At 47.1% G+C, this 26,890-nt stretch overlaps 1 protein-coding gene across 1 annotated transcript in view; it reads left to right on the top strand.

Moving 5' to 3' along the window:
- Positions 1 to 26,890, top strand: part of SMPD2 (sphingomyelin phosphodiesterase 2) — a 178,693-nt gene that overhangs the window by 59,974 nt on the left and 91,829 nt on the right. The window contains exons 5-6 of the mRNA XM_078644323.1: positions 5,376 to 5,469; positions 6,384 to 6,473. Coding sequence (XP_078500449.1) covers positions 5,376 to 5,469; positions 6,384 to 6,473 — 184 coding nt within the window. The remainder of the gene's footprint in view (positions 1 to 5,375; positions 5,470 to 6,383; positions 6,474 to 26,890) is intronic.

Here is a 26,890-nt window from a genome sequence, read left to right as displayed (position 1 = left end):
TCGATTCCAGGATGATCTAATTTTATGTTGTCAGGGGTCCTGTACTTATACCCCTAAAAGTCTTTGTTCTCTTTGTGCAAGTGGGCCCTGAGCCCGGTCTGAACCAGTTCTGGGTGTTTCTTGAACACTTTGTTTTCCTGGCTTCTCCTTTCCTTTCAGAGTGAGAGGCAGGGTCGTCAGCCGCCCAGCAGGAGGTGGAGCCAGCATTGTGGAAGGCAGGCACAGCCCTATTCAGGCCCAGGTGCTATCTCCTCCCACCACTCTAGTTGCAAATGCAGTCATTCAGCTTAGGGCTGACTCAGCCAGCCTCCTGGGGAATCCTCAGCCCCTGTCACTCTCAAACCAGACAGTCAATACACAAACAGGCCAAGGCACACAGGAAGGTCAGACAAGAGAACAGCAACTTTCTAAAAGTGCAGTTCTCAAACACAGGATTCAAAAACAACCTTTCCTAAACGATGTGTTATTAAATTCTGAGTTCAGGGATACTAGACTCTTATGTCCTATCTTGTTCCTATGGGAAGAAATGCTGGTAGCCACTGTAGCCAGCATCCCCCATTTTAACCTATGGAGCAAGATAGCCTTACAATAATGAAAAACAAAAATGGCTGTAATTCACTACCATAGCATGTCACCTGCACCAGTACATGCTCTACCTTTCACATACACTGCACCCTGCCCAGGGGGGTACCTTGGGCCTTCCATAGGGGTGACCAATGTGCACAAAAAGGGAAGGGTTAGGCCTGGTCAGTGGGGACACAGACCAGGAGGACATGGCAGTTCACAGACTGCACACAGGCACTGCGGTGGCAGGCCTGAGACCCCATTTTGGGGCTACTCATGTGGGTGGCACAATTAGTGCTGCAGGCCCACTAGTAGCATTTGTCATCACCAGCCCTGGCACACTCAGTGCACTTTACTAGGGACTTCTTGGTGATACAAATATGCCAATCATGTATATCCAATCATCATACCAATTTACACAGGGAGCACTTACACTCTGGCACTGATCAGCAGTGGCAGAGTGTCCAAAGCATCTAAACCAGCAAAAATGAAATCCAGCACAGCATCAAAAATACAGGAGGCAGAGGCCAAAAAGACTGGGGAAACCACGCCAAAGATGCCAGGTCTAACAGTCTTGGTGTTCAGGCTTTGTGTTCTATCATCTGTCAGGCCTGGGAAAGGTAGATCTGTCCCTGGTGTTGTGATGGTTGGTCCGCCCAACAGATTGTTCGCTGTCCAGTTAGGTGTGACCAGGCGGGGTTGAGGAAGAAACATGGAAGGGGGGCAGCAACTACAGGTGACTAACTCTGGGTTACAAGGATGGGTTCACCCACAATAATCTTTCAACCTTTCTTCACGGGGTGGATCTCCAGTCAAACAGAGGCACGAACCCTGCCGTAGTCTGCCACGGCTGAGTCCACAGGGAGGCAAGCAGTCTTGATCTGCCTCCAGGAGGGGTTGAGTGTCTCCGAATCGCTCCTACACAGTGACCCAACTCTAAACCAGCACTCTACCACTCCCCCCCAAAGTCTCCTCCACTCCCACAGGCAGGCCCATTCAGAGGACGTGAGCTGTCCAGCCCGTATCAGCCGAGATTTGTACCACCGCATGGGGCGGTATTCCTCTGCTTTGCTTGGCCTGCTTGCCCAGCCTCTACGTCTTGACTTCTGTGGTGGAGCAGCATGAGTAGGGAGTGGGGGCCAAGAATCTCCTATGTTGTGTGGCTTGGTGAGGCTTCGCAGATCATCAGGCTTGTGGAAGGCCCTCCCCAGGATCAGCACTGTCCGACCAAGGTGCCCTGTAATTATTGTCTGGCCGATAACATCTACTACACGGGGTGGGATGAGCCATCCCCACCACAGAAGGTTTGGCATACTGTACCCAGCCTGGTCACATTCCCTACATACAGGCACTGTACAGCTGCGTCAGTCCTACCCTTTTGCTGGCTTGGCTGATGCTCTCCCGTGGCATTCTTCGTGGTGGCAGGCCCTGTCCCCAGCAGCAAGACAGGCTTGTCCTCCTCCTCTAGGGCTCTCAAGTTGGTCACAATGCGGCGGGCCACATCGCACACATCAGACACCAAGTATTTTAGGGCCTCGTCATTGGCCGCCATCTTCGGAGCCTTGGTGGGGATCATCACAGGGCCTCGCTGATGTCCGTCGCTGATATGTTCATTTGAAGCGGTCATTGAAGTCGCTCAGACAATCTGACCCCACCCTCCGGTATCTGAGCTCTTCATGCACCATCCCTGGCCACCATATTGTCTTTCTAACACCTCTCCACTGTACTTGTTGCTGCATCCCAGGCACCACTCTCTAGCAGAGTCCAAATGGTTAATGAGTCTGGAAACCAAGTCTTATCAGTAATACATAGTCTCTCAGCAACCGGGAGATAACCCTGCCTCACCCACGGATGTCTCAACCTCGCCCCTCCCTTCCTGCTGTCTCTTCAGGTATCTCTGCCTCCTTCCTCCTTTATAGGTGCTCTCAGAGACTGCTCTTATGAGACTGTTCTGTGGACTAGTGAGATTTTACCCATGATCCATGGATGTTAGTATTTGTGGAGACGTGTGTGGGCGATTGAAGATTCATGAGCAATCTGTGTCTGTGTGTGTGTGTATGATAGCAGAATATGTGCATGGGGGCTGTGCTCTGTATGTGGGAGGTGTGTGGTTGTACATGCCTATGTTTTTTTTTTAACTTCTTTTTATTAAAGAAATACAAGAAAACAATCGGCAGATGCCTTACATTACGGAGTAAGCAACATGTATACAGACCAACAGTGGATAATGTACAGAAATTCCATAAGGCGAAAGCTAAATATCCAGCTACCATGGCATGCGATCGTTAGAACACAGGATATATCATTCCGACCAGTTCGACACTTTCGTAGGAACAGAATTTTAAAGGAGAAAAGGAATCATAAAGTTTGAGTGGCAGGCAGGCTTACAAGAATTGAACCATAGCAAAGCAATGATCGCTCCCCGTTTGCAGCACTTGAAGGCAATACATTATAAAGGGTCTCTTGCACATCACCACCCCTAGGACCCGTCCACCCACCAATCAATACAACCCCTCAGGAAGGCATCTAATAACAGAAGAAGAACAGGATATTATATGTCAAAAACAAAAAGAAAGACATTACAACAAACCCCTACCCCCCACCCTGCGCCCTTGCATCCCTGCATAAGGCTTCCGCCCAGCCCCAACTAGCAGTGTGCCTGTCTGCCCAACTAACTGTGTTCTAAACGTAGAAAAGAAAAGTGGGGGAGGAAATTGACATACGGCTCCCGGTCCCCCCTCCCCCCGTCAGAAACAACGACCCCTGAGCGCGTAACCAAAAAAAAAATCTGGATATTCAATCAGAGCTAACAGGGGAGGTTATAAACACCGCCCAACCCTCCGCAAGAATAGTGGTAGCAAACCCATGTCTATTAAAGCGACGTTACAAGCCCCTTTCAGTCAATCTCAACCTTGGCCCTTACAGTCTGCAATACGAACTCCCACAGGTGGAACCACTCTCTCTACAGGATAAACGAGATGGAAAAAAAGGGATCCCAGTCTCACATACGCACCCCCTCTCCGACAGTAAGTCCCAATACCGTTTCCTCCGAAGACACGATGAAACTGCCGGGGGGGAAGAAGTTGTTATTGCGGTTCGAGAGTAGTTGAAGAGAGGCACCGGGAACGGAGGGTCAAGTAGTTGCATCTTCTTCGGAAGAACTAGTAGATGTGGCAATACAGTCACGATACCAAGGTTACATTCAGATATTCGGTTACTAACCAAGGGATCCAACATTGCATCCAGCACGAGGCCATCATCCACCGGCAAGGCATTTACCGTGGGAAGCCCCGCACGTTTGGGCTCTTGCAATGAAGCATAGTCCGGTCTCAGGCGCTCAGTCCCAGCTGCACAAGCGGACATCTTGTGGATCAAAACCTCCACATGTGAATGTAGAGCCCCGATGGCCATCAGGACGGTCCTCAGCGATGGTTCGCTTTCCGTCCGACCCATCTCCGTTCTGTTAATTACTGGCAGGATCTTGGTCCCCAGGGCTCCGGTTCTCCGGGGGAACAGGCCAGAACGGAGCGGACGGTCACGGACGGCGGTTGATCTTGTACCGCACAGCAGTCTATTCTCCGCTACCCCGGCCCTTCGAGCCCGGGAGGGGGGTACCTGGTCTCCGGGACGGGGGACTCAGGCACGCGGCCACAGGAGCGTCGCGGCACCTCTTCTTCGGTGTTAAGCAGACCGAGCGACCGCCATCAGAATCAGGCAAAATGACCTCCGCAGTGAGAGACCGGACCCAACCTGGGTCCCACGGCCGATGTTGTTCAATTGTAACCCGGCCGGACCAGTACTCGAGGCCCCGGCTCACCAGCAGGATTTGGCCGAGAATTGCAACACGGTGTAACTTTGTCGATCAAGTCCGCAAAATGATCGCGATTGCACCACCGGGGTCAGCAACTATTCATCCACCTGGAGGTCGGGCGTAAGATCAGGATACATAACAGGATAATCCGACGGGAGACGGAGGTCGGCGGAGCCAGGAGCCTAAGCGGCCATCTTGTTCGCGAGCGTAGCTCCTCCTCCCATGCCTATGTTTTTAAGTGCATGTGGTTGCATGTGCGTCAGACATCGAGGGTATTTCCATATGAGAGGAAATTAGATTGATGCTTTTTTGCATAAATACTTGTGGATTCTAAGAGTCTCGATGGTCTCTGGATTGAGGCCAGTGTTTCCACCATGATGAGCCTCCAGCAGACTGCCCGCCAGCGGAGTGGCAAGTGTAGATTATCAACACTTGTACTGTCCATGCGGCTGCTGCGTAAATGACCAGGACGCACCTCAAAAAGTGCAACAGTAGGTTAGAATTGCTTGTCATATTGCAGTTTTCTTTCAGGACTTATACAGATTTCCTGATATCTGGAATAAGTCCCTCAATAGCTTGTAATTAGTATGTTTTTCAGGCAATCTGTGTAACGCTAGTGTTTTACTCAGGTGTTTCTTGGGTAAGCCTGAGCTTCATCATGCCTACAAAATGGAAGGGTACTTGGTCCTTCATGCTGTTTATGGGTGAAATGCCCTCACTACTTTTATTGAAAGGAAACTGACCCTGTGATTGGTCCATGTGCGGTGAGGACACTTATGTGTTGCAGGATATGGCTCTTCCATTGTCTGCGATTGTCTTATAGGGAGCTTAATGGTCAGGTAGACATCTTTGTGTGCAGTGGTGTTGCTGTGAGGTGGTGAATAGGTATATCTATGTGTTAACTGAAAGATATCCAGGCTGTGGTTACTTGGTGGCAGTGTTTTGTATTATGGCCTGATGTTCTGGGTGGTAGTAACCAAGTTGTTTTTCATTTCTCTAGTGGTGTAATTGGCAGTGGTCTGTGTGTCTTCTCACGCTTTCCAATCTTGGACACTTTCCAGTACCGCTTCTCTCTCAACGGGTACCCTTACATGGTGAGTATGTAGCACAGCTTAGGGTATGATATGCACTTAAATCTTGGGTGCCCTACTCATTGAAAGCTCAAACTGGGCTCTACAACAGAACTATGCTTCCAATTAAGTGTTTCCCATTTCTAGTTAATTTGATGTAGCGCTCTTTTCCACTTCCATTGGCTCTTTCCTCTGTTGCCTTCCCCTCTCTCTTTGTCATGCACTGTCTCCCTTAGCTGTTCTCCTCATTCTCCTCTCTTGCCTCCGCTCTTTCTTCAACTCTTTCATTATCTTTTTCTTCTAGAAATCAAAACTGGCCTCTCTGTGCCACCCTTTTACTGTTCTTGCTTCTTCACCTCTGTAACTCTTTCCTCTTTCGTTCTCTCTTCTTCTCTTCCTTGATATATCTTCCTCTGCATCTCATTCACCATGTATACCTTTCTTATTAATTGAAAGACTAAATCTGGAACTATTCTACACTATCCCCCACTTTCTGTACCTCTCTGTTTCATGTTTATTTTGTGTGTATCGCGCACACTTTAAAACACGGTTGCTTCTGAGCACTGGAGCATGTAATCAGCATACATAATAAAAGTAATTACATTTGATTGGCAACCAACTTTTCAGTTTTAGTTACATTGGCTTTGTCAAGTTGTCATCAACATGACAGTCCTACATAGGGACAGGCCAGGTTATATGGTCAGTCTAGATATGGATGGATTAATGGTGTTAGAAAGGTTTATCTTAAGTGTTGTTCTGAATTGCATTATTGATTGGGCCTTGCGAGTACTTTGTTTTCCTTTCCTTTGTTGCTTTCTCCTCCTCCTTCTCTTGCTCTCAGGCCCTCACTACGATTCTTCCACTTGTGCCTTTCTTTTTCCTGGAGTTTCTGGTCACTCTGTCTCACTGCCATCTCTTTTTCTCTTCCTGCTCTGTAGATCCAACATGGCGACTGGTTCTGTGGTAAATCGGTTGGACTGGTCTCTCTACGCATCAGTGGAGTTCTCTGCAATGTCTATGTGACACATGTGAGTTACTGTAATAAATATAAATTCCACAGATGACCAGAGGTAGCCAGGTAGTATTACCATGTAAGAGGTTTATTGGTAATTTGTTACATGTTCCATAGAAGTCTTAGTAGGTCTTAAGAAGATCATATGAAAGGTCCCACCAGGAGCTGCATGGTTGCTGCTCAGCCCACTCTCTTCAACTGTCATTCTCCACACACAACCAGGCACACTCACATTCTACTCTCTCTGTCATCAAGCATTCCAACATTCCACGCAGACATCACATTCATTCTGACTGAGCAGCTAAGAAGGAGATGATTCAAGGTACAACAGTTACCTCATGACCTTGTTGAACAGAGAGAGCAAGGAGAGTATCCAGATGTGTGAACACAGACAGAGTCTGCCCCAGAACACTAATTAAGGTCGCTGCCATTTGTTAAAGGTGAACCCATGCAAGGCTACTTTGAGACAAAAACACATGTATGCCCTTATAGATCATTATAGGTTCTGTGTGGCTTCAACAAATATGTATTTGTACATGAACACAACATCGTTTATAAATGGTAGGCCGATCCCCTGTCCTGAACAGATCATCCCAAACCCAATCTGTTCTGATCAGCCAACCTGCTAACGAGTTAGAGGGACCAGGAGTGAGCTCTGTGAAAACCCCTTTCACAGGAGTCATCATTAAACCTCTTATGTGTTCTTCCTCCATACCTTCCAATAATGGCAGCCATGTCTTGTGCCTCTATGATAATAGCCAAACCAGAGCATGCAGCATCAGTTCCTGCTTCCTTCACCAAGATAGGATCCTCCTTTCACACAATTATGTCAGGGCCTTGCACCACTCCCTGCAGCCTTTGGTCTGTTTATTGAAGAAGACTTTAACAACCAAGTTACAAGCGTTGATGGTGAAGCAGATAATGATCCATCAGATTACAGTCTAAGTAGGCAATTCTTGCTTTTACTCAGGGCAGATACGAATATTAACTCTTTTCTTTGCCCAGTGCAGAGGTCATGCTGTTTGCCTTTTACCTCCCCAAAGCCTTTCTTAAACTATAGCTTGTACACTCTGTCCTTATTCCATCGCGACCCAGCAGAATCATTTTGAATATATTTTACTTCTGTTTTCTATTCAACAGAGTGACATCTTCATTAAGATTTGAATTGAACTTCTGCACATATAAGCCCTTTCTTTCATGGAGACCCTCCCATCAGCCCATTGAACTCTATGCTCTCCTTTTGTTAGAGGGCTCTGCACGACCTCTTTTAAAACATTTATTTTTATTTTATTTAAGTTTAAAATCCGAAAAACAAATATAGACATTACATCAAACAATGTTATAACTGTAGGTGCACAGTATTCCTTAATGACATTCAACCTTTGTATCACATGTAGAAATCACGGAAGCCATATGGCACACGATATACATCACAGGAAAGTCCAAGCTCAACCCTGCTACCAGAATATTAGTATAGGGGCGCATAACAGTGTGGATCCATTATCAAACTTCACACTAAGATCACTCTTCAGGGGTTTTGAAAGTACAGGCAAATATATTCATGTAAAATCGTTGCTGCCACTACCATTCATATTCTCTACACCCCACGGATCCTTCAAAACAGAGAGTGAGTTAATGTTCCCCCCCACAACACTGTATCATCTGGTGTCGCCGTATCTTTATTGAGATCTTTTAGTCGTTGTTCCTCTGAGGCCCACTTGATGAAAGCCAGTGAATTGCAATTCTTCACTTACTTAACCCCTTCGCTGCTAGGCCTTTTCCCCTCCTGTGCTAAGGCTTTTTTTGGCGTTTTGGAGTAGTGCGCGTTTAGGCCCTTGTAACTTTTTGACCACATAAGGTATCCACGCCAAATTTGCGTCCTTTTCTTCCAACATCATGTGGATTCTAAAGGCGCTCAGGGTTTGTGGATTCCCTTGGAGGGGTCCCAGAAATTAACCAAAATATAGTGATTTTTTTGTTTTTTCCAGAAAAATGGGAAAAACGGGCTGCAAATGAAGGCCTCTGGGTTTTTCCCTGAAAATGGTATCAAAAAAGGGTTTGTGAGGCTGAAATCTCCATTTTCTCAGCTTTGAGGGAATGACAGTCTTTTGTCAGAGAACTGAAATTTTTCACTCAGTTTTGGCATTTTTCTGGGACATAGCCTATTTTTGCTATTTTTAGAGCTTTCCACCTCCTTCCAGTTAATGGTAGAAATGAGTTTGAAAGCAATAATGGATCCTGGAAAGCTTTACATTTTCGAAAAGTAGACAAAATTCTGAATTCAGAAAAGGGTCATTAGTCTAAATCCATGAAGGTTTCGTTGTAGAAACTAACAGTTAGATATTGGAATAATTGAAAATTTGTTGAAAAAAACAGCCTTTTGTCTCAATGTTTTCACCTATAACTTTTTCTAATTTTGGCAGCTCTTGGAAAGCAATATACCGTTATATCCGTTAGACCTTCCTGGTTGTGGGGATATATAGGACTTGTAGTTTCACCAAGAACCCGACGAACCCAGATCCACAAACTAAGCAGCAACTTGCAATTGTATTTTTTCATTTACTGGGTATAGAGCACTTTGTCTTGGAAAATGTATACATGGAATAATCTGTATGAAAGACACCTATGTATTTCTGAATTGGGTACAAATTATAGAGTTCAGAAACAGTATATAATTGCACATTTTCAAAATTGGGAATACTCATACTAGCATGAGAATTATTGGTCATTTTTCAAAAAGATTTTTTTTTTACACAATGTCTTTCATTGAAAGGGAGAAATGCATGAAAGCTCAATTGGTAATAACAGTTGATTTACAAATCTGAATTACCCCAAGTGTCCCGATAAAAACGGTACCTCACTTGTGTGGGTCAGCCTTGTGCCTGCGACAGGAAACGGCACAAAATGCAACGTGGTCACACCTAAATTTTGCAGTTACAAATTGACCCTTTTTTGGCAAAGTGCCTACCTGTAGTTTTTGCACCCTAGCTCTGCCGGCACCTAGGGAAACCTAGCAAACCTATACATTTTTGTAAAGTAGACACCCAGGGGAATTCAGGATGGGGTGACTCGACTGCCTACCACCAGGTTTTGTTACCCAGAATCCCTTGCAAAGCTAAGATTTTGACAAAAAAAACACATTTTCCTCACATTTCTGTGGTGGAAAGTTCTGGAATCTGCGTGAATCAACAAATTTCCACCCACCCAGCGTTCCCCCAGGTCTCCCGATAAAAACGGTACCTCACTTGTGTGGGTCGGCCTTGTGCCTACGACAGGAAACGGCACAAAATGCAACGTGGTCGCACCTCAATTTCCCAGTGAAATCTTGCGCTCTTTGGACAAAGAGACTACCTTTAGTTTTTGACCCCTAGCTCAGCCGGCACCTAGGGAAACCTAGCAAACCTATATATTTTTGAAAAGTAGACACCCAGGGGAATTCAGGATGGGGTGACTCGACTGCCTATCACCAGGTTTTGTTACCCAGAATCCCTTGCAAAGCTAAGAATTTGACAAACAAAACACATTTTCCTCACATTTCTGTGGTGGAAAGTTCTGGAATCTGCGTGGATCAACAAATTTCCACCCACCCATCGTTCCCCCAGGTCTCCCGATAAAAACGGTACCTCACTTGGGTGGGTAGGCATAGTGGCTGCGACACGAAACAGCGCAAAACGCAACATGGTCGCACCTCAATTTCCCAGTGAAATTTAGCACGTTTTGGACAAAAGACTACCTTTTGTTTTTGCGCCGTAGCTCTGCCAGCACCTAGGGAAACCTAGCAAACCTATACATTTTTGAAAACTAGACACCCAGGGGAATTCAGGATGGGGTGACTCGTCTGCCTACCCCCAGGTTTAGTTACCCAGAATCCATTGCAAACATAAAAATTTGACCAAAAAAAAAACATTTTCCTCACATTTCTGTGGTGGAAAGTTCTGGAATCTGCGTGGATCAACAAATTTCCACCCACCCAGCGTGCCCCCAGGTCTCCCAAAAAAATGGTACCTCACTTGCGTGGGTAGGCATAGTGGCTGCGACATGAAACAGCGCAAAACGCAGCATGGTCGCACCTCAATTTCCCAGTGAAATTTAGCACGTTTTGGACAAAAAGACTACCTTTTGTTTTTGCGCCGTAGCTCTGCCAGCACCTAGGGAAACCTAGCAAACCTATACATTTTTGAAAACTAGACACCCAGGGGAATTTAGGATGGGGTGACTCGTCTGCCTACCCCCAGGTTTTGTTACCCAGAATCCCTTGCAAACATAAAAATGTGACAAAAAACCACATTTTCCTCACATTTCTGTGGTGGAAAGTTCTGGAATCTGCGTGGATCAACAAATTTCCACCCACCCAGCGTGCCCCCAGGTCTCCCGAAAAAAATGGTACCTCACTTGCGTGGGTAGGCATAGTGGCTGCGACATGAAACAGCGCAATACGTAACATGGTCGCACCTCAATTTCCCAGTGAAATTTAGCACGTTTTGGACAAAAAGACTACCTTTTGTTTTTGCGCCGTAGCTCTGCCAGCACCTAGGGAAACCTAGCAAACCTATACATTTTTGAAAACTAGACACCCGGGGAATTTAGGATGGGGTGACTCGTCTGCCTACCCCCAGGTTTTGTTACCCAGAATCCCTTGCAAACATAAACATTTGACAAAAAAAACACATTTTCCTCACATTTCTGTGGTGGAAAGTTCTGGAATCTGTGTGGATCAACAAATTTCCACCCACCCAGCGTTCCCCCAGGTCTCCCGAAAAAAATGGTACCTCACTTGCGTGGGTAGGCATAGTGGCTGCGACATGAAACAGCGCAATACGCAACATGGCTGCACCTCAATTTCCCAGTGAAATCTAGCACATTTTGGCCAAAAAGACTACCTTTTGTTTTTGCGCCGTAGCTCTGCCAGCACCTAGGGAAACCTAGCAAACCTATACATTTTTGAAAACTAGGAAACGGCACAAAATGCAACGTGGTCGCACCTCAATTTCCCAGTGAAATCTTGCGCTCTTTGGACAAAGAGACTACCTTTAGTTTTTGACCCCTAGCTCAGCCGGCACCTAGGGAAACCTAGCAAACCTATATATTTTTGAAAGGTAGACACCCAGGGGAATTCAGGATGGGGTGACTCGACTGCCTCCCACCAGGTTCTGTTACCCAGAATCCCTTGCAAACCGAAAAAGTTGACCAAAAAAACACATTTTCGTCACATTTCTGTGGTGAAAAGTTCTGGAATCTGCGTGGATCCACAAAATTACACCCAGCCAGCGTTCCCCTAGGTCTCCTGAAAAAAATGGTACCTCACTTGCGTGGATAGACATAGTGGCTGCAACAGGAAACGGTTCAAATCGTACGGTGGTGAATTTACATTACCCTATTGCAAAACTACCTTGATTTGGGGGGGGGGATCTGAGTTTGTGGCCCGGGGCTCGGTGGTATTCTTTACAAAGTAGCAAACCCAAACAGTTCTGAAAACTAGACACCCGGGGGAGTCCAGGGAGGTATGGCATGCGTGGGTCCCCCAATGTTTTCCTACCCAGAACTTCTTGCAAACCTTAAAATTAGGTAAAAATAGCACTTTTCCAAACTTTTTGGCGTGGGATCGCCGTGCCGGCAAAAATGTCCTACCACCCAGCGTTCCCCTTGTTCTCCCGAGTAAAAGGATACCTCACTTGTGTGGGTGCCCCAAAGCAGAACACGCCAAAAATGAATTTTGAAAAAAGTAATATTTAGTAGTATTTAAGTTTTACAAATTAAGCCCCCCAGCCTGAGTCACATGCCTTGGGCCCACCCACACAAGTGAGGTATCATTGTACTCGGGAGAACAAGGGAAACGCTGGGTGGTAGGACATTTGTGCCGGCAGCGAGATCCCACCCAAAAAGTACAGAAAAGTGGGGTTTTTGACCAAAATTTAAGGTTTGCAGGGGTTTCTGGGTAGGAAAACATTGGGGGACCCACGCATGCCATACCTCCCTGGACTCCCCCGGGTGTCTAGTTCTCAGAACTGTTTGGATTTGGTAGTTTGCAAAGATGCCCGCCAAGCCCCGGGCCAAAAGCTCAGGTGACCCCCTCAAAAAATAAGATTGTTTGGCTAAAGGAAATTTTTTGGTCTCCACAGTAAGAATTGGGCCTTTTCCTAAAGCAGCCACTATGCCTACCCACGCAAGTGAGGTACCATTTTTATCGGGAGACCTTGGGGAACGCTGGGTGGGAGGAAATTTGTGTGAGCCCAGTGATGCCACGCTTTCCCACACTAAAACGTGTGAAAACATTGATTTTTTTCCAGCTAAAAATGAGGTTTGCAAGGGATTCTGGGTAAAAGAACGTTGGAGGATCCACGCAAGCCATACCTCCTTGGAAGCCCCTGGGTGTCTACTTTTCAGAAATGTGTGGGTTTAGTAGGTTTCCCTAGATGGCTGTCTCGCACGGGGCCAAAAACCCAGGTAACCCCTCTTGCAAAAGCGAGTGGACTTCAAATTCACCAGCTTTTGCAAGAGGGGTTACCTGGGTTTCTGGCCCCGTGCGAGACAGCCATCTATGGAAACCTACCAAACCCACACATTTCTGAAAAGTAGACACCCGGGGACTTCCAAGGAGGTATGGCTTGCGTGGATCCTCCAACGTTCCTTTACCCAGAATCCCTTGCAAACCTCATTTTTAGCTGGAAAAAATCAATTTTTTCACACATTTTAGTGTGGGAAAGCGTGGCATCACTGGGCTCACACAAATTACCTCCCACCCAGTGTGCCCCCAGGTCTCCCGATAAAAACGGTACCTCACTTGCGTGGGTAGCCATAGTGGCTGCAACAGGAAAAGGTCCAAATCGTACGGTGGTGAATTCAAAATACCCTGAAGCAATATAACTTTGATTTTTTTTGGGGGGGGGGGCACCTGAGTTTTTGGCCCGGGGCTGGGTGGTATTCTTTGGAAAGTAGCAAACCCAAACAGTTCTGAAAGCTAGACTCCCGGGAGAGTCCAGGGAGGTATGGCATGCGTGGGTCCCCCAATGTTTTCCTACCCAGAACTCCTTGCAAACCTTAAAATTAGGTAAAAATTGCACTTTTCAAAACTTTTTGGCGCGGGATCGCCGTGCCGGCAAAAATGTCCTACCACCCAGCGTTCCCCTTGTTCTCCCGAGTAAAATGATACCACACCTTAACAGAGTTACTCAAAAGTAAAACATTCAAGCACGGCTATCTATTCCTCAAAGACACACACATACAGGTTGGATTTGGCACGAGGGCGAGTGATGGTTCAGTACATAAAATTTTATTAACAAGATATTTCAAAAAAATGAAATGCTCTGTCAATAAATAAATGCATAAAAACTGAACCAGTGACTCGCAACTCGTGAGCTGTAAAGCCACGACAAGGCACCAACCGTTTTACAGGCCATTCACGCACCTTTCATACCTGATACAAACCAGACCATTGACACCATCCGAATGGAAAAGCAACACATAACAATCACAATAAGGGACAAGGTACACCCTACTGCAGAAAGAGAAAAAAAACAATTATTACTGCACACCCATCTAATCCGCAAGCACACACACATACTGGTTGGATTTGGCACGAGGGTGAGTGATGATTCAGTACATACAATTGTATACGCAAGTAATTTCACAAAAATGAAATACACTGTGTATAATTGAAAGTATGATAAACTTAACCACTGACTCACAGCTCGTGAGCTGTAAAGCCACGTCAAGGCACCAACCTCTTTACAGGCCATTCATACACCTTTCGTACGCGTGACACATACAAAACATTCACACCGCCAGCCGCGGACCCATCACATTTCAACACTCACACCAGCAAACAGCGCCATTCAAGGGCCCATCACTTTCACACGCCCACATTTCTGACACTGCAACTACACAAAATGATGGACTGTGTGGAGTGTCACTCAACTAGCAGTGTGTGTAGTGACCAACAGAAAGTAACTACTCACACACCGCCTGCCGAGCGCCAGTCCACCCACACCACCATCCAAGCACCAGACCATGCACACCGCCAGCCAAACACCACTCAGCGCACACCGACAGCCAAGTACCTCTCCACACACACACCACCAGCCAAGCATCACTCCACGCACACCACCAGCCAAGCGCCATGCCACAAACACAACACCAGCCAAGCACCACTCCGTGCACAGACAGCCAAGTACCACTCCACGCACACCGTCCAGCCAAGCACCACTCCACACACACCGCCAGCCAAGCACCACTCCACACACACTGCCAGCCAAGCACCACTCCGTGCACAGACAGCCAAGTACCACTCCATGCACACCACCAGCCAAGCGCCCCTCCACACACACCACCAGCCAAGCGCCACTCCACAAACACAACACCAGCCAAGCACCACTCCGTGCACAGACAGCCAAGTACCACCCCACGCACACCACCAGCCAAGCGCCACTCCACACACAGGACCAGCCAAGCGCCACTCAACACACACTACCAGCCAAGCACCACTCCACGAACACCACCAGCCAAAGACAAATCCAAACACAACACCAGGCAAGCGCAAGAGCACGCACACCGCCAACCAAACACCAGACCACGCACACCGCCAGTCAAGCACCAGTCCGCAGACACCGCCAGACAAGCACCAGTCCACAGACACCGGCAGCCAAGCGCCAAACCATGCACACAGTCAGACAATGGACACTACACGCAAACCAACATCATACTTTAGTTTTTTTTTACATAAAAAAGAAACAAAAACAAATTGCAAATTGATACAAATCTACTAACTCGACAACTAAATCTAAAAAGACTACACAAATACAAACTTTGAAACTGAACAATAAGTGTTACAGAATAAAGACCAACCAGTTCACTTTACCACTCATTGATACTCCCAAAAATTCTTTTGCGTGTGGTACAATCTAAAACAAGCAGGTACACACAGCCCGGGGTTTGAAGGGCAGTCGGGGCAGTACATGCGAACCTCCTTCCGCAAACCTCTTCGCCAACAGACTCTACATCTCCGACTGGGAAAGTCTTTTGAGGTTGTAGGAGGAATTGTATCAGGAAAGTGGCGATCTTTCAATCTGGCAACATCCTCCACCACTCCAACTCTAGGAACACTTGCCTGTTCCACTAAAACAAGGCTGCCTATTACAGACTCCTGAAACTTTACAAAAGACAACTTTGACTGGGGACAAGATTTCTGGAACACAATAAAAGCATTAAAGGTTGCCAAGTGGAAAAGATGGATAGCCAACTTCTTGTACCAAATGTAAGCCTTACGAAGAGCAGCATACGGTTCCAACCTCTGATCAACTCTGTCAACACCACCCATGTACTTATTGTAGTCCAGTATGCACACAGGTTTGCGCACTTCTGCAACCTGACCCCAAACAGTCCGCGGTTCAGTGCTTTCATCATGTATTGTAGTCAACATGTAAGCAACATGTACGATGGGACCCCCTCGAAAGAGCTAATTCTGGCCAAGGAACAGAGGGGAGCAAAGAACACTAAAATGTAAGGGGTTGTTCCTATGGTGGCCCTATAATTCAATTGTGTGTATACATCTATAAGTATCCCAAGCAGGTGACAAAAAGAGATTTATACTAAACAAGAATTATTCAAAAACATATAAAATTTTCTTTTTCTTTTTTTCAATTCATATAAATACTATTTTCAATCAGAAATTACATAGAGAATATATCAATTTATATCAAAGGATCAAGGGGAACATAGATAAATCATGAATATAAACAACACAGAATAAAAATACCCCTTGGTAACAACCATACCAATCAACATACTCACGTGCTAACAGTCATACCACAATCAAACCTCATACTCAGATGGAGAAAGGAACTGAATTATAATTAGCAAGATGAAAATGCTATAATAGGGGCCCCAAGATGTAGTTTACGGCCCTTGCTGCAGGTCTAACATGTAGACATCTCTCCTGTCTGTAAACTTCACAGCTAGAAGCTCCTCACAACGCAATGCACTGCACTGCACTGTCCCCGAGCAAGCTTTCGACAAACAAGTTCTTTTGGGAAACCTTTACGGTTTGAGCGGATTGTGCCACAAGCAACAGTGTCCACTTTGGCCAATTCCCTGAACAACCGCACACCAGTGTAGAAGTTATCGACATACAAATGATGGCCTTTGTTAAACAATCCACGACCAAGTTCCCACACAATTTTCTCAGTCACTCCAAAAGTCGACGGACAACCAGGGGGGTGAATCCTGGATTCCTTACCAGTGTACACCCTGAAATTAGAGACATATCCAGTCTCACTGTCACACAGCATATACAGTTTGATTCCATAGCGTGCCCTCTTACTAGGAATGTATTGCCGAAATACCAAGCGGCCCTTAAACAACAGCAAAGACTCATCCACTGCAATTTCTTTCCCAGGATAAAAGATCTCAGAAAATCGATCAACCAAATGATCAATGACAGGCCGAATCTTGAAAAGACGGTCACAATCAGGGTGATCTCGTGGCAAAGCAAGACTATTGTCAACAAAATGCATCATCCGCAGCAGAAGGAAATACCTATCACGACTCATGACTGCCGGAAATATAGCTGTTGCCATCAAGGGACTAGTTGACCAATATGAAGCCATTGATGGTTTCCTAAGCAAGCCCATCAAAAAAGTTAAACCCAAAAACTTTTTCATCTCCTCCAAATTTGTGGGAGTCCACCGGGTAGCTCTAGCGTGGGGCTTAAGGCTGGCACTGTTCACCCTCAAAAAAATGTCAGCATACAAATTAGTCTGCTCTACAATCTCTGCCAAAAACACATCATCCATAAACAACTTGAAAAAATCAATAGGCAAAAAGTTTTCAGTGTTCACCCTACACCCTGGAACACCAGTAAATTCAGGCAATGCCGGCTGCACCATGCCTGGTGCAACCCAGAGGTCAGAACTTTCATCGTCAAGTCTTGCAGCCGCAGGCCGCCGCCCAGCTGCCTCTTGTCTCACTACACCAACTGGAAGTCTAGCAGCCCCAGGCTGCAGCCCAGATGTCTCTTGCCGCACTATTGGCACATCAATGTCCTCCGCAACCACAGGCACAACAATGTCCTCCCAAACCGTAACCACAGCAATGTCCTCCCCAACCACAGGCACATCATCCACACCAAAAGTAGCTTCATCAGCACTCAAAGTGTCTTCATCATCAGATGAAGCCATGTGTAGAGAAAACTCACTACCTGAATCTTCACCTCCCACCTCTGGCTCAGAATCAGAGTCAGACTCTGGACCATGGTCAGAGGAAGAATCAAAAAGCATTCCAACAACTTGCTGAGCAGTAATCCGGCAGCTAGCCATTATCCTTACAAATAAAGGAGTCTGCACAAACAACTCAACAACCCCAACACTGCGCAAAGTAAGATAAACAAGCATTTACAATGCAATGGTTTTGCCTTTGACAAAGTTAGAGCTATTGGCATTGTCAATGACAAATTTTGTATTTATGTGTTGGTTTTAAAAACAGATAAATTAATGGCATTGTCATTTACAATGCTAATAGCGTAATCTCACGCAAATGGACGATGGTTACAACATTTATTGAAAAGTGCTCTATAGAATCAGGAGGAGTCTGGGAGGGATAATGAATAGAGATAGAGCCAAGAAGGAAAAACAAATTAGGGTGAGAGAGTGGTGCATTGGAGAGAGTTAACAGTGTGTTGAAAGGAGAGTGAGTGACAGGATGAGAGAATGAGCAGAAGAAAGAGGCAGTGAGAGAAGGAGAGTGTGGTGAAAGGGAAGAGTGAGTGACGGGATGAGAGTATGAGCAGAAGAGAGAGAGGCAGTGAGAGAAGGAGAGTGTGGTGAAAGGGAAGAGTGAGTGACGGGATGAGAGTATGAGCAGAAGAGAGAGAGGCACTGAGAGAAGGAGAGTGGTGAAAGGGAAGAGTGAGTGACGGGATGAGAGTATGAGCAGAAGAGAGAGAAGCAGTGAGAGAAGGAGAGTGTGGTGAAAGGGAAGAGTGAGTGACGGGATGAGAGAATGAGCAGAAGAAAGAGAGGCAGTGAGAGAAGGAGACTGTGGTGAAAGGGAAGAGTGAGTGACGGGATGAGAGTATGAGCAGAAGAGAGAGAGGCAGTGAGAGAAGGAGAGTGTGGTGAAAGGGAAGAGTGAGTGACGGGATGAGAGTATGAGCAGAAGAGAGAGAGGCAGTGAGAGAAGGAGAGTGTGGTGAAAGGGAAGAGTGAGTGACGGGATGAGAGTATGAGCAGAAGAGAGAGAGGCAGTGAGAGAAGGAGAGTGCGGTGAAAGGGAAGAGCGAGTGATGGAGCCACAGGGAGTGGGAGGAGCGAAGAGGAAGTTGTTCATGAAGGTGAGGACTGAGCAAGGGACGGGGTTGTCTGGACAGGAAAGGCTGGCACAGGGCGGACAGACGCACGGAGACACAGGTACTAGGGGGCAGAGGTGGGAGACAGGAGCATGTGACACTGGTCCCGGGTGCAGGGTTTGGGACTAGCGTGTAGAGAGGATGGACAGCGTGTTATTGCACGAACAACAACAGTCGGCAAAAATCTAAGTAAAGGTCTGCTTTTAACGTGAAAAGGCGCAACAGTGAAGGGATCTGGCCAGAACGCATGGCATGTCCAGCATTACGTGGGGGAGGGTCAGCTGCCAACAATGTCTTAACTTCAAGCCGGGAAAATCCGAAAGGGGAGGGGCGTCCAATTTAGCTAAGCTTTTGGGCAACCCTGTCCACACCATGGCACATATGCCTCGGTCTTTTCATGGAGGTAACTCGCGCTGAAAGAAAAAAACATCAAATACAATATTTTTATATTCACCTCCCAAAAAAACGTTGTAAGAACTAAGTGCCTGGCGCTGCCGCTCACAACGATCGTGCTATGCACACTTTAAAAGGTCGAGACAAGCAATGGCGGGAGCGTGGCTAGAAGTGGAACTTAATGGCCAGTTCGATCCGGCCCTTCATGGTACACCGAAGGTCAGGGAATAGCGCGTTCCGGAGCTAGTTAGATGTTGCCCGCGAAGTATAGTACAACTCCCTGCCACCAAACTACATACACACCACAACGTGCCTTCCTTCCTGCAGGCGCCAAGCTCAAATCAGTATAACAAATCAGTGTTTGATTTTTTTTTTTTTGCAGTATTTTCCTTGTACGTGTGTTCGGTGCCCTTTTGTAACATGCACACACCACTTTGCCCTTGTAACACACGGTTTGCTACCTCTCACATGTTTTTACCTTTGATACTTGCACAAGTGCCACCTTTGCCTAAGTAACGTTTGTTCTTGTGCCTGAGTGTCTAGCACATATTGCAGTATTATACCTCCAATTATACCTTGTTTTCTCTTGTAACTGCACACTTGTCACTTTGTCCTCCTGTACACTTTTTACTACCTCATGTATTTTGTTTGCTCACAATTGTCACTTTTACCTTTTGTAACTTAACGGCTGATTTTGTAAACTGTTCTTGTGTAATGTTCTCATCATGTATTATTTCTGTTCGTATTGTGAAGCGCTCTGACGCCTTCGGGTAAAGTCCACGCTATATAAAAATGCATAAATAAATAAAATAAAATAAATACACCACCACTATCACGCGTTCATCCGATATCATAAGCAAAGTGATGCCTGCACCGTAAAGGGCAGCTGCGCTGCCGAGGGTGCTGCTTACTAGACTAGGAGGAGGAGGAAGAGATCAACCCGGTAATAACTCCTGCCATCTATGATCCAGGGTGGATGTATTCACTCCTAGCTCTGGGGCACCTAAGAGCTTTATGGACAGCTCCAGACTTTGCAGTTATGCCACATGTAGATGTTTTGCTGGACTTCTTGTGGCACCGATCTGGAGGACACTTAGGGAATAACTTGTGCACAGGCAGGCGGTGATATCCGACAGTGCCTTCTCAGTATCCACCGCCAGAGACCCTTTGAAAGGCAGGTGCTTGGCGTATGCATTCATGCAGCCATCTTTGAATCAGGGCCAGGTCAGCTATGTAAAAGCTCACAGTCTGGGCTCAGTTATTTTCGCCTGAGCTGCACGCTCATTCTGCCAGTCAGCAAGCATGCAAACACGGCTCCTGTAAACCTGAATTCCAGAAATACGGACACGAACAAGGCATACGAATGAAATTTACGGGCACGTGTATGGAAAGCTGGGTGCAAAAGCTACCACTGCATGAAACTGAAATGTAATCATAAACTACTCTGCATCACCCCACAAGTGACCACTTCCGTTGACCACCCTCTGCAAACAGAAGCATGGCACTGAAAAACACAAGTTGTGCAACACATTGCTGCACCAAAGTCCTGCATCCAACAACTGAAAGCAATTATTTTCACTCTTATCTTGGACACACACACACACGTTTGTCGCAGGATACACACATGACAGATAGGCACCCAGCAGCCAGTGCTTAATTTGAGCTGGAGGTTCCGGTGCTCGGCACTAGCACTTAAATCTCCACACCGTCACTTTTCACAGTCTGCCACATAGTGGCGCTGATTGTGTAACAGTTGATTAACTTATACCTGCCGCCCAAGTCATTGTTATAGCTTTGGGGGGCCTGAAATAGTCTGTATTGTCAGACTTGAAGCAGTGTGATGGTGAGCGGTTGTGCTGATTCTGCGATGGGCAGTGCTGGCAGGGGGTCGGTGCAAGCTGTGGTGGTCTCCGAACGAGGAGCCCGGCACTTATTGTTTCACAACTTAAGCAGTGCCAGCAGACAGACGAACGCCACAGGACCGACTGGAGAAGGGAAACATACAGCCGACAGCCCCACCACAGGACATAACGGATCAGGGGTACAGAGGGGGTCCCCGCAGCCCTGCGGTGTGGGGGTGGAGCGATGGTTTCTTGTTTTGGAAGGGGGGGCATCATTCTCTAAGCCTGGCAGACCTCGTGCAGTGGCATGGAAGAAGAAACATTTCAACGCCCAAAAAAGCCAGGCTGACTTCCCAAGCGGCAGGAAACAGGAAAGCACCGCCCTTTATGTGCTCGGACAGGCAGGTATAGGGCCCGCTAAAGGTACCCGATGGCACTGTATCCATGGCAGAGGCGTAATGCAGGCCCCTGCGGTGTGGGGGGGGGGGGGGGGGGCTGGGGGGTAAAAATAAACCCACCGCTCTCCCTCCAGTGAACCAGGACCATAGACCCGCAGAGGGCGCCCAGATGCCGAAGGCGCTATGCAGCCAGACACTTGGTAGTAGGCGCTGTACAGAAGCAGTCCTTTACCAGAAGATTGTACACAGAAATATCAAATTACATACATATTTATGTCCTAGATAACGTGTACAAAAATATCGTGCCATTCAGCGTAGATTTTCTATTTTCAATTAAAAATTTAGGACACATATTGATCCCGTACAAGAGTCTGGAGCACACCTAAACCCGGCTATTTACAGCTCCGAGAAATGAAAGTGAGCCGTGAAGTCCTGTATAAGAATATAAGTATTGTCGTGTAGAAGCCGGTGGGGGCACAAGAGCGAACCCCAAGCAGCCCCCTCCGCTGTGCCCGGCCCGCACTACACCCGCACACTCCGAAAGCGCCGAAGGGCGGTTGGGAACGGCGCGGCGCTATATGAACACACCTCGTGACGTGACAGAATGTGTTCAGCTGTGGTGCCGGCAGGTGTGTGGAGTGACGGCTCCCTGCTGCGGGGGTGGGGGTAGGTGGGGGGGGTGCAACCTGTGCAAACAAGCACCACACGGCTAGTGACTGGAGAAACGAAGCATTCTGCATCTAATGTGCCACGGACATAGGAGGGCACTGCACTCAGAAGCCTGGGAGAGCCGGGAGCAGGAAGACGGGCCTGTCCTTCAATCCCGGCCCAGATTCGGGGGCGTTCCCGAGAACAGGCTTTCGGCTGACGTCACCAAAAGGGAAAAATTCTCGGGAACGTCCCCGAATCTGGTCCGGGATTGACGGACAGAGCCGTCTCCCAATGGCTAGCCTCCATTTATGGAGCTAGCCAATGGGAGGAGGGGGCAGATACCCGACCCCACAGAGAAATTACATAAGATTTTGCTAGCGCATGCGTACTTCGTACGCATTGCCAAGCAAAACCTACAAATGTAAGACTTTTTCACAAAAAACTATATTTAGAAAAAATATACAATTCACTTACAAGACACAACTACACTCACCAGCACCTACTCTGCAAAGACACAGCAAATAGGCAACGATATCCCACTAGAAAGAAGAAAAAAAACCTTACATCTACAGAAGGACACATCAAAAACAAATGCAAAACATGTTTTACAATCACAACAAACAGAAACAAAACATACTCGTATTACTACACACTTTGCAAAATAAACAATTACATTACAATTGAACAAAAAAAAGGTCTCTTACCAAACACATGCAACTACAGAAACAGCAGAACAACAGAACCACCAGTAACAGAACCGCACACTGCAACAATCTAAAGAGAAAAAAAAACAATACACATTAGAAGAAACACAAACAACACACATTACAACAGGCTATGTCACAGGGTATGTCACAAATGGGGTGTCTGTCCCCAAGGGGGGAAGATTATAAATCATTATAAACATGGGCCCCCCTGGAAGCAACCCTACGGAGGGCAGAGAGGCCAAATAAAGACACGGCAGAACATACTGAAAACAAATGGGCCCAAGGAAGCAACCCTTGGCCAAGGGGTCGCTCCCTATAAAAAAAAACAACCCTGGAGTCTAGTGGGCTTTTCTATTCCCCCCCCATGGTCCAGAAACGGTAAAAAAAAAAACAGCCAATCTGCCCCCAGGGGGGGGGGCAGAAAAGTCTATAAAAAAATTAGGGCCACTAGGAAGCGACCCTTCCCCAAGGGGTCGCTTCCTTTTCAAATCCAAACAAATCCCTGGTGACTAGTGGGCTTTTCTGCCCCCCCTGGGTGCAGATCAGCCAAAAAAAACGCCGATCTGCCCCAGGGGAGACAGAAAAGTCTGAAAAATATTACATCCCCCTAAGGAAGCGACCCTTGCCCAAGGGGTCGCTTCCTTTATAAATATAAATCAATCCCTGGTGTCTAGTGGGCTTTTCTGCCCCCCCCCTGGGTCCAGATGCGGCCCAAAAAAACAGCCGATCTGCCCCCAGGGGGGGGCAGAAAAGTCTAAAAAAATATTAGGGCCACTAGGAAGCGACCTTTCCCCAAGGGGTTGCTTCCTTATCAAATAAAAAACAAATCCCTGGTGACTAGTGGGCTTTTCTGCTCCCCCTGGGTGCAGACCCGCCGAAAAAACGGCCGATCTGCCCCAGGGGGGGCAGAAAAGCCTGAAAAATATTTTATCCCCCTAAGGAAGCGACCCTTGCCCAAGGGGTCGCTTCCTTTATAAATAAAAATCAATCCCTGGTGTCTAGTGGGCTTTTCTGCCCACCCTGGGTGCAGATCGGCCAAACAAAACGGCCGATCTGCCCCAGGGGGGCAGAAAAGTCTGAAAATATTCATGCCTCAAAAAGGAAGCGACCCTTGCCCAAAGGGTCGCTTCCTCGACAAACAAATATGGCCAAATATCAATCCCTGGTGTCTAGTGGGCTTTTCTGCCCCCCCTGGTTGCAGATCGGCCAAAAAAATGGCCGATCTGCCCCAGGGGGGCAGAAAAGTCTGAGAATAATTATAGCCCCCTAAGGAAGCGACCCTTGCCCAAGGGGTCGCTTCCTACACACAATTGCGGCAAAAACAACAATCCCTGGTGTCTAGTGGGGCATTCCTGGTGCACGATCGCGACGCTGTGCGCGATCGTGCACCAGGAATGCCCTGCATTGGGACATCAGGGGAGAGGAAACACAGTTTCCTCCCCCCCGATGCCTCAAGGCACCGAAAAACGGCCCCCCCGCTCCACCGGAGCAGCAAACACCAACCTTGTTCCTGGACGCGCTGGAAACAAATGGCTTCCAGCGCGTCCAGCGCTTCCTGATGACGTTGGCGCGCGCTGACGTCACCAGGCAGCGTGGGGGGGCAGGGGGTGGCAGCGGAAAGTCTTCCGCTGCCACCCCTGCAAAAAAAAACAAGAATGCTGCACAGGGGGGGAGCGCCAGCGCTCCCCCCCAGGGCTGTACTGATGACGGAACGGTTCCGTCATCAGCACAGCCCAACCGATGCTGATGACGGAACCGCTCCGTCATCAGCATCGAAGGGGTTAACGGTAAACCCAGGGTGACAACTTATGAGACATTCTGTTTAGCTTGGGTGTGGGGATAATACCCAATACATGTTATAATGAAACATCAATATTATTTCAGTCACTCTCTTCAGTATCGCAACCATGCCTTCCCAGTAGTGTAATATAGACCGATATTCCCACAATATATGCAAGAACTTTGCATTGCTCTATTTGCATCTGGGGCACGTAGTGGCTTTATTGACAAATATCTTGTGGAGTCTCATAGGGGTAAGGTAAGTGGAGTGCTCGGTGTGAAAATGCGACAGAATATATCGGGCATTACTGCCTATCAGCTGTCCCTGAGCTCAAGTTGTTTCCCATGCATTGGCCGAGAGGGGTTTCTGGAGCTCAGTTTCTTGTTGCTGTCTAACCTTAAGGGGGGGGGGGTTCAACCTGTCTTTCTGAAGGGCATTATATAAGCCAGTATCAGTTTCCCCCCCAGTCCTTTCTCCATCAACACCTCAAGTGTCGCAGATGCAGGTGGTATGGCTGGGAAGTCTGTCCATATTTTTCTAACAGTATTGGTTGGTTTTGCAAATTGAAGTGTTTGTCCATGACTACCCACAAACGTGCCACGTGTCTATTCAAATGTAATGAATTCCACAGCCGCATACAGGTAACCCATCTCAGTACATCCTCCGACTTTCCATTGTGACATATACATGTTTAATGTCATGTTGCGGAATGGTTTCAACCACCTTATCGACAATGACCTTGAAAAAGGGGGACGTTTTAGGGTGCATTTTACATTTTACTGTCCATTCCCATTGAGATGTCGCAGATAGGACCATAAACAAAGAATATGATGGTTGATTCATCCCTTGCATCAAGCACACAGGAAACTGGGATGTTTTTAAGGGTGTCCTGCAGCAAATCATTTTCCCAGTTACTACCCTCTTAACACAATTGGGCCTCATGTTGAAGCTGAGCAGCTGTATAATACGAGTCCCAGTGTGGCAATCCTAGGCCTCAATTCTATCTCTTTTTAAATGAGCCAACTGTACCCTGCTCCTCTTCCCAGCCCACACCAGCGATATCAACGGCCTATGCAGTTCCTTCAATGTCGACCTGTGGTCGGGCACATAGAGTTCTGTAGGGTGTACAAGCAGCGAGGGGGAATCTCCATATTTGACAGGGCACACCTACCCATCACTGAAAATGGCAGGATGTTCCAAAACTGCACTGAGGTGCGCAGCTCACAGTGGATCCGCCCCATGTTGTAATTGTATTGTTTGTCAGCAGTGTGGGCGATCCGCCTACCAAGGTAGCGAAATTTCACTGTTTCCCATGAAATACCCAAGTTAGGTAAAGCGTAAGGCGGCAGTCTCAGCCGGTGGAAACAGGACTGTTTTATGTTTCTTTATAGACAGGCCTGAAATATTATCAGGCTTAGTTAGTGTCTCAAACAATATGGGTATCTGAAGTTGGGTCAGGAATAGCAAAGTATCATCGGCATACATTGATATGATATGTGTTGTGTTCCTTAAGGAACTTCCCCAATCCTTTCATGTACTCAAGAAGGTGTACTGCTATGGGTTCCACCTCCAGGGCAAACAACAAGGGTGAGACTGGGAATCCCTACCTTGTAACCCAGCTATTTGAAACCAGGCCACCCAGCGTACTCTGGCAGACAGTTTCATATACAGGAGCATGACCCAGCTTAGGTCAGAACCCAATTTTTTCTAACTATCATATAGTCCAAATCCAATGTGTCAAATGATTTTCCTATGTCCAGCGCCATCTTGGTGCCCTCTAAATTCTACTCAGCCATCATATGTTGCACATGGTTCATATGTCTCAAGTTCATAAACGTTTTAAGGGCGGGAATAAAGCTGCATTGGTTGAGGAGTATCAACTTAGCAATTCATTACAACAGTCTGTTGGCTAGAATTTTAGCCAGGTCTTTGCCATCGGTGTTAATCATGGACAGGGGTCTGTAAGACCTCAGCTGCTCTGGGTCTCAGTCTGGCTTCAACATTATGAGGACAGTGGCCTCCCTCATAGTATTAGACAGTTCACCCAGTCGTCGGTATTCTTCATAAACTTCCATGAGTTGTCTACCAAATGTCCCCGAATCATGTTTATAAAACTCCATAGGCAGACCATCTACCCCTGGGGTCTTTCCCGCAGGCGTGTCCTTGATTTCCACCATTAACTAATCTTTGCCTAAGTCTCGTTCCAGAACAACTATCTGATCTTGAATGAGTTCCGGTAGCTGATGGTTCACCAGGAAGCCAAGAACCACGGTCTCTGACAGCAGAGACGTTCGAGCACACACCATTGCTAAATATTGTGATAAGT

This window comes from Lissotriton helveticus, chromosome 5_1, assembly GCF_964261635.1.
Source record: "Lissotriton helveticus chromosome 5_1, aLisHel1.1, whole genome shotgun sequence".
Classification (NCBI taxonomy): Eukaryota; Metazoa; Chordata; class Amphibia; order Caudata; family Salamandridae; genus Lissotriton; species Lissotriton helveticus.
Note: the sequence above shows the minus strand (reverse complement) of the source record. Positions and strands in the feature narration are given on the sequence as shown.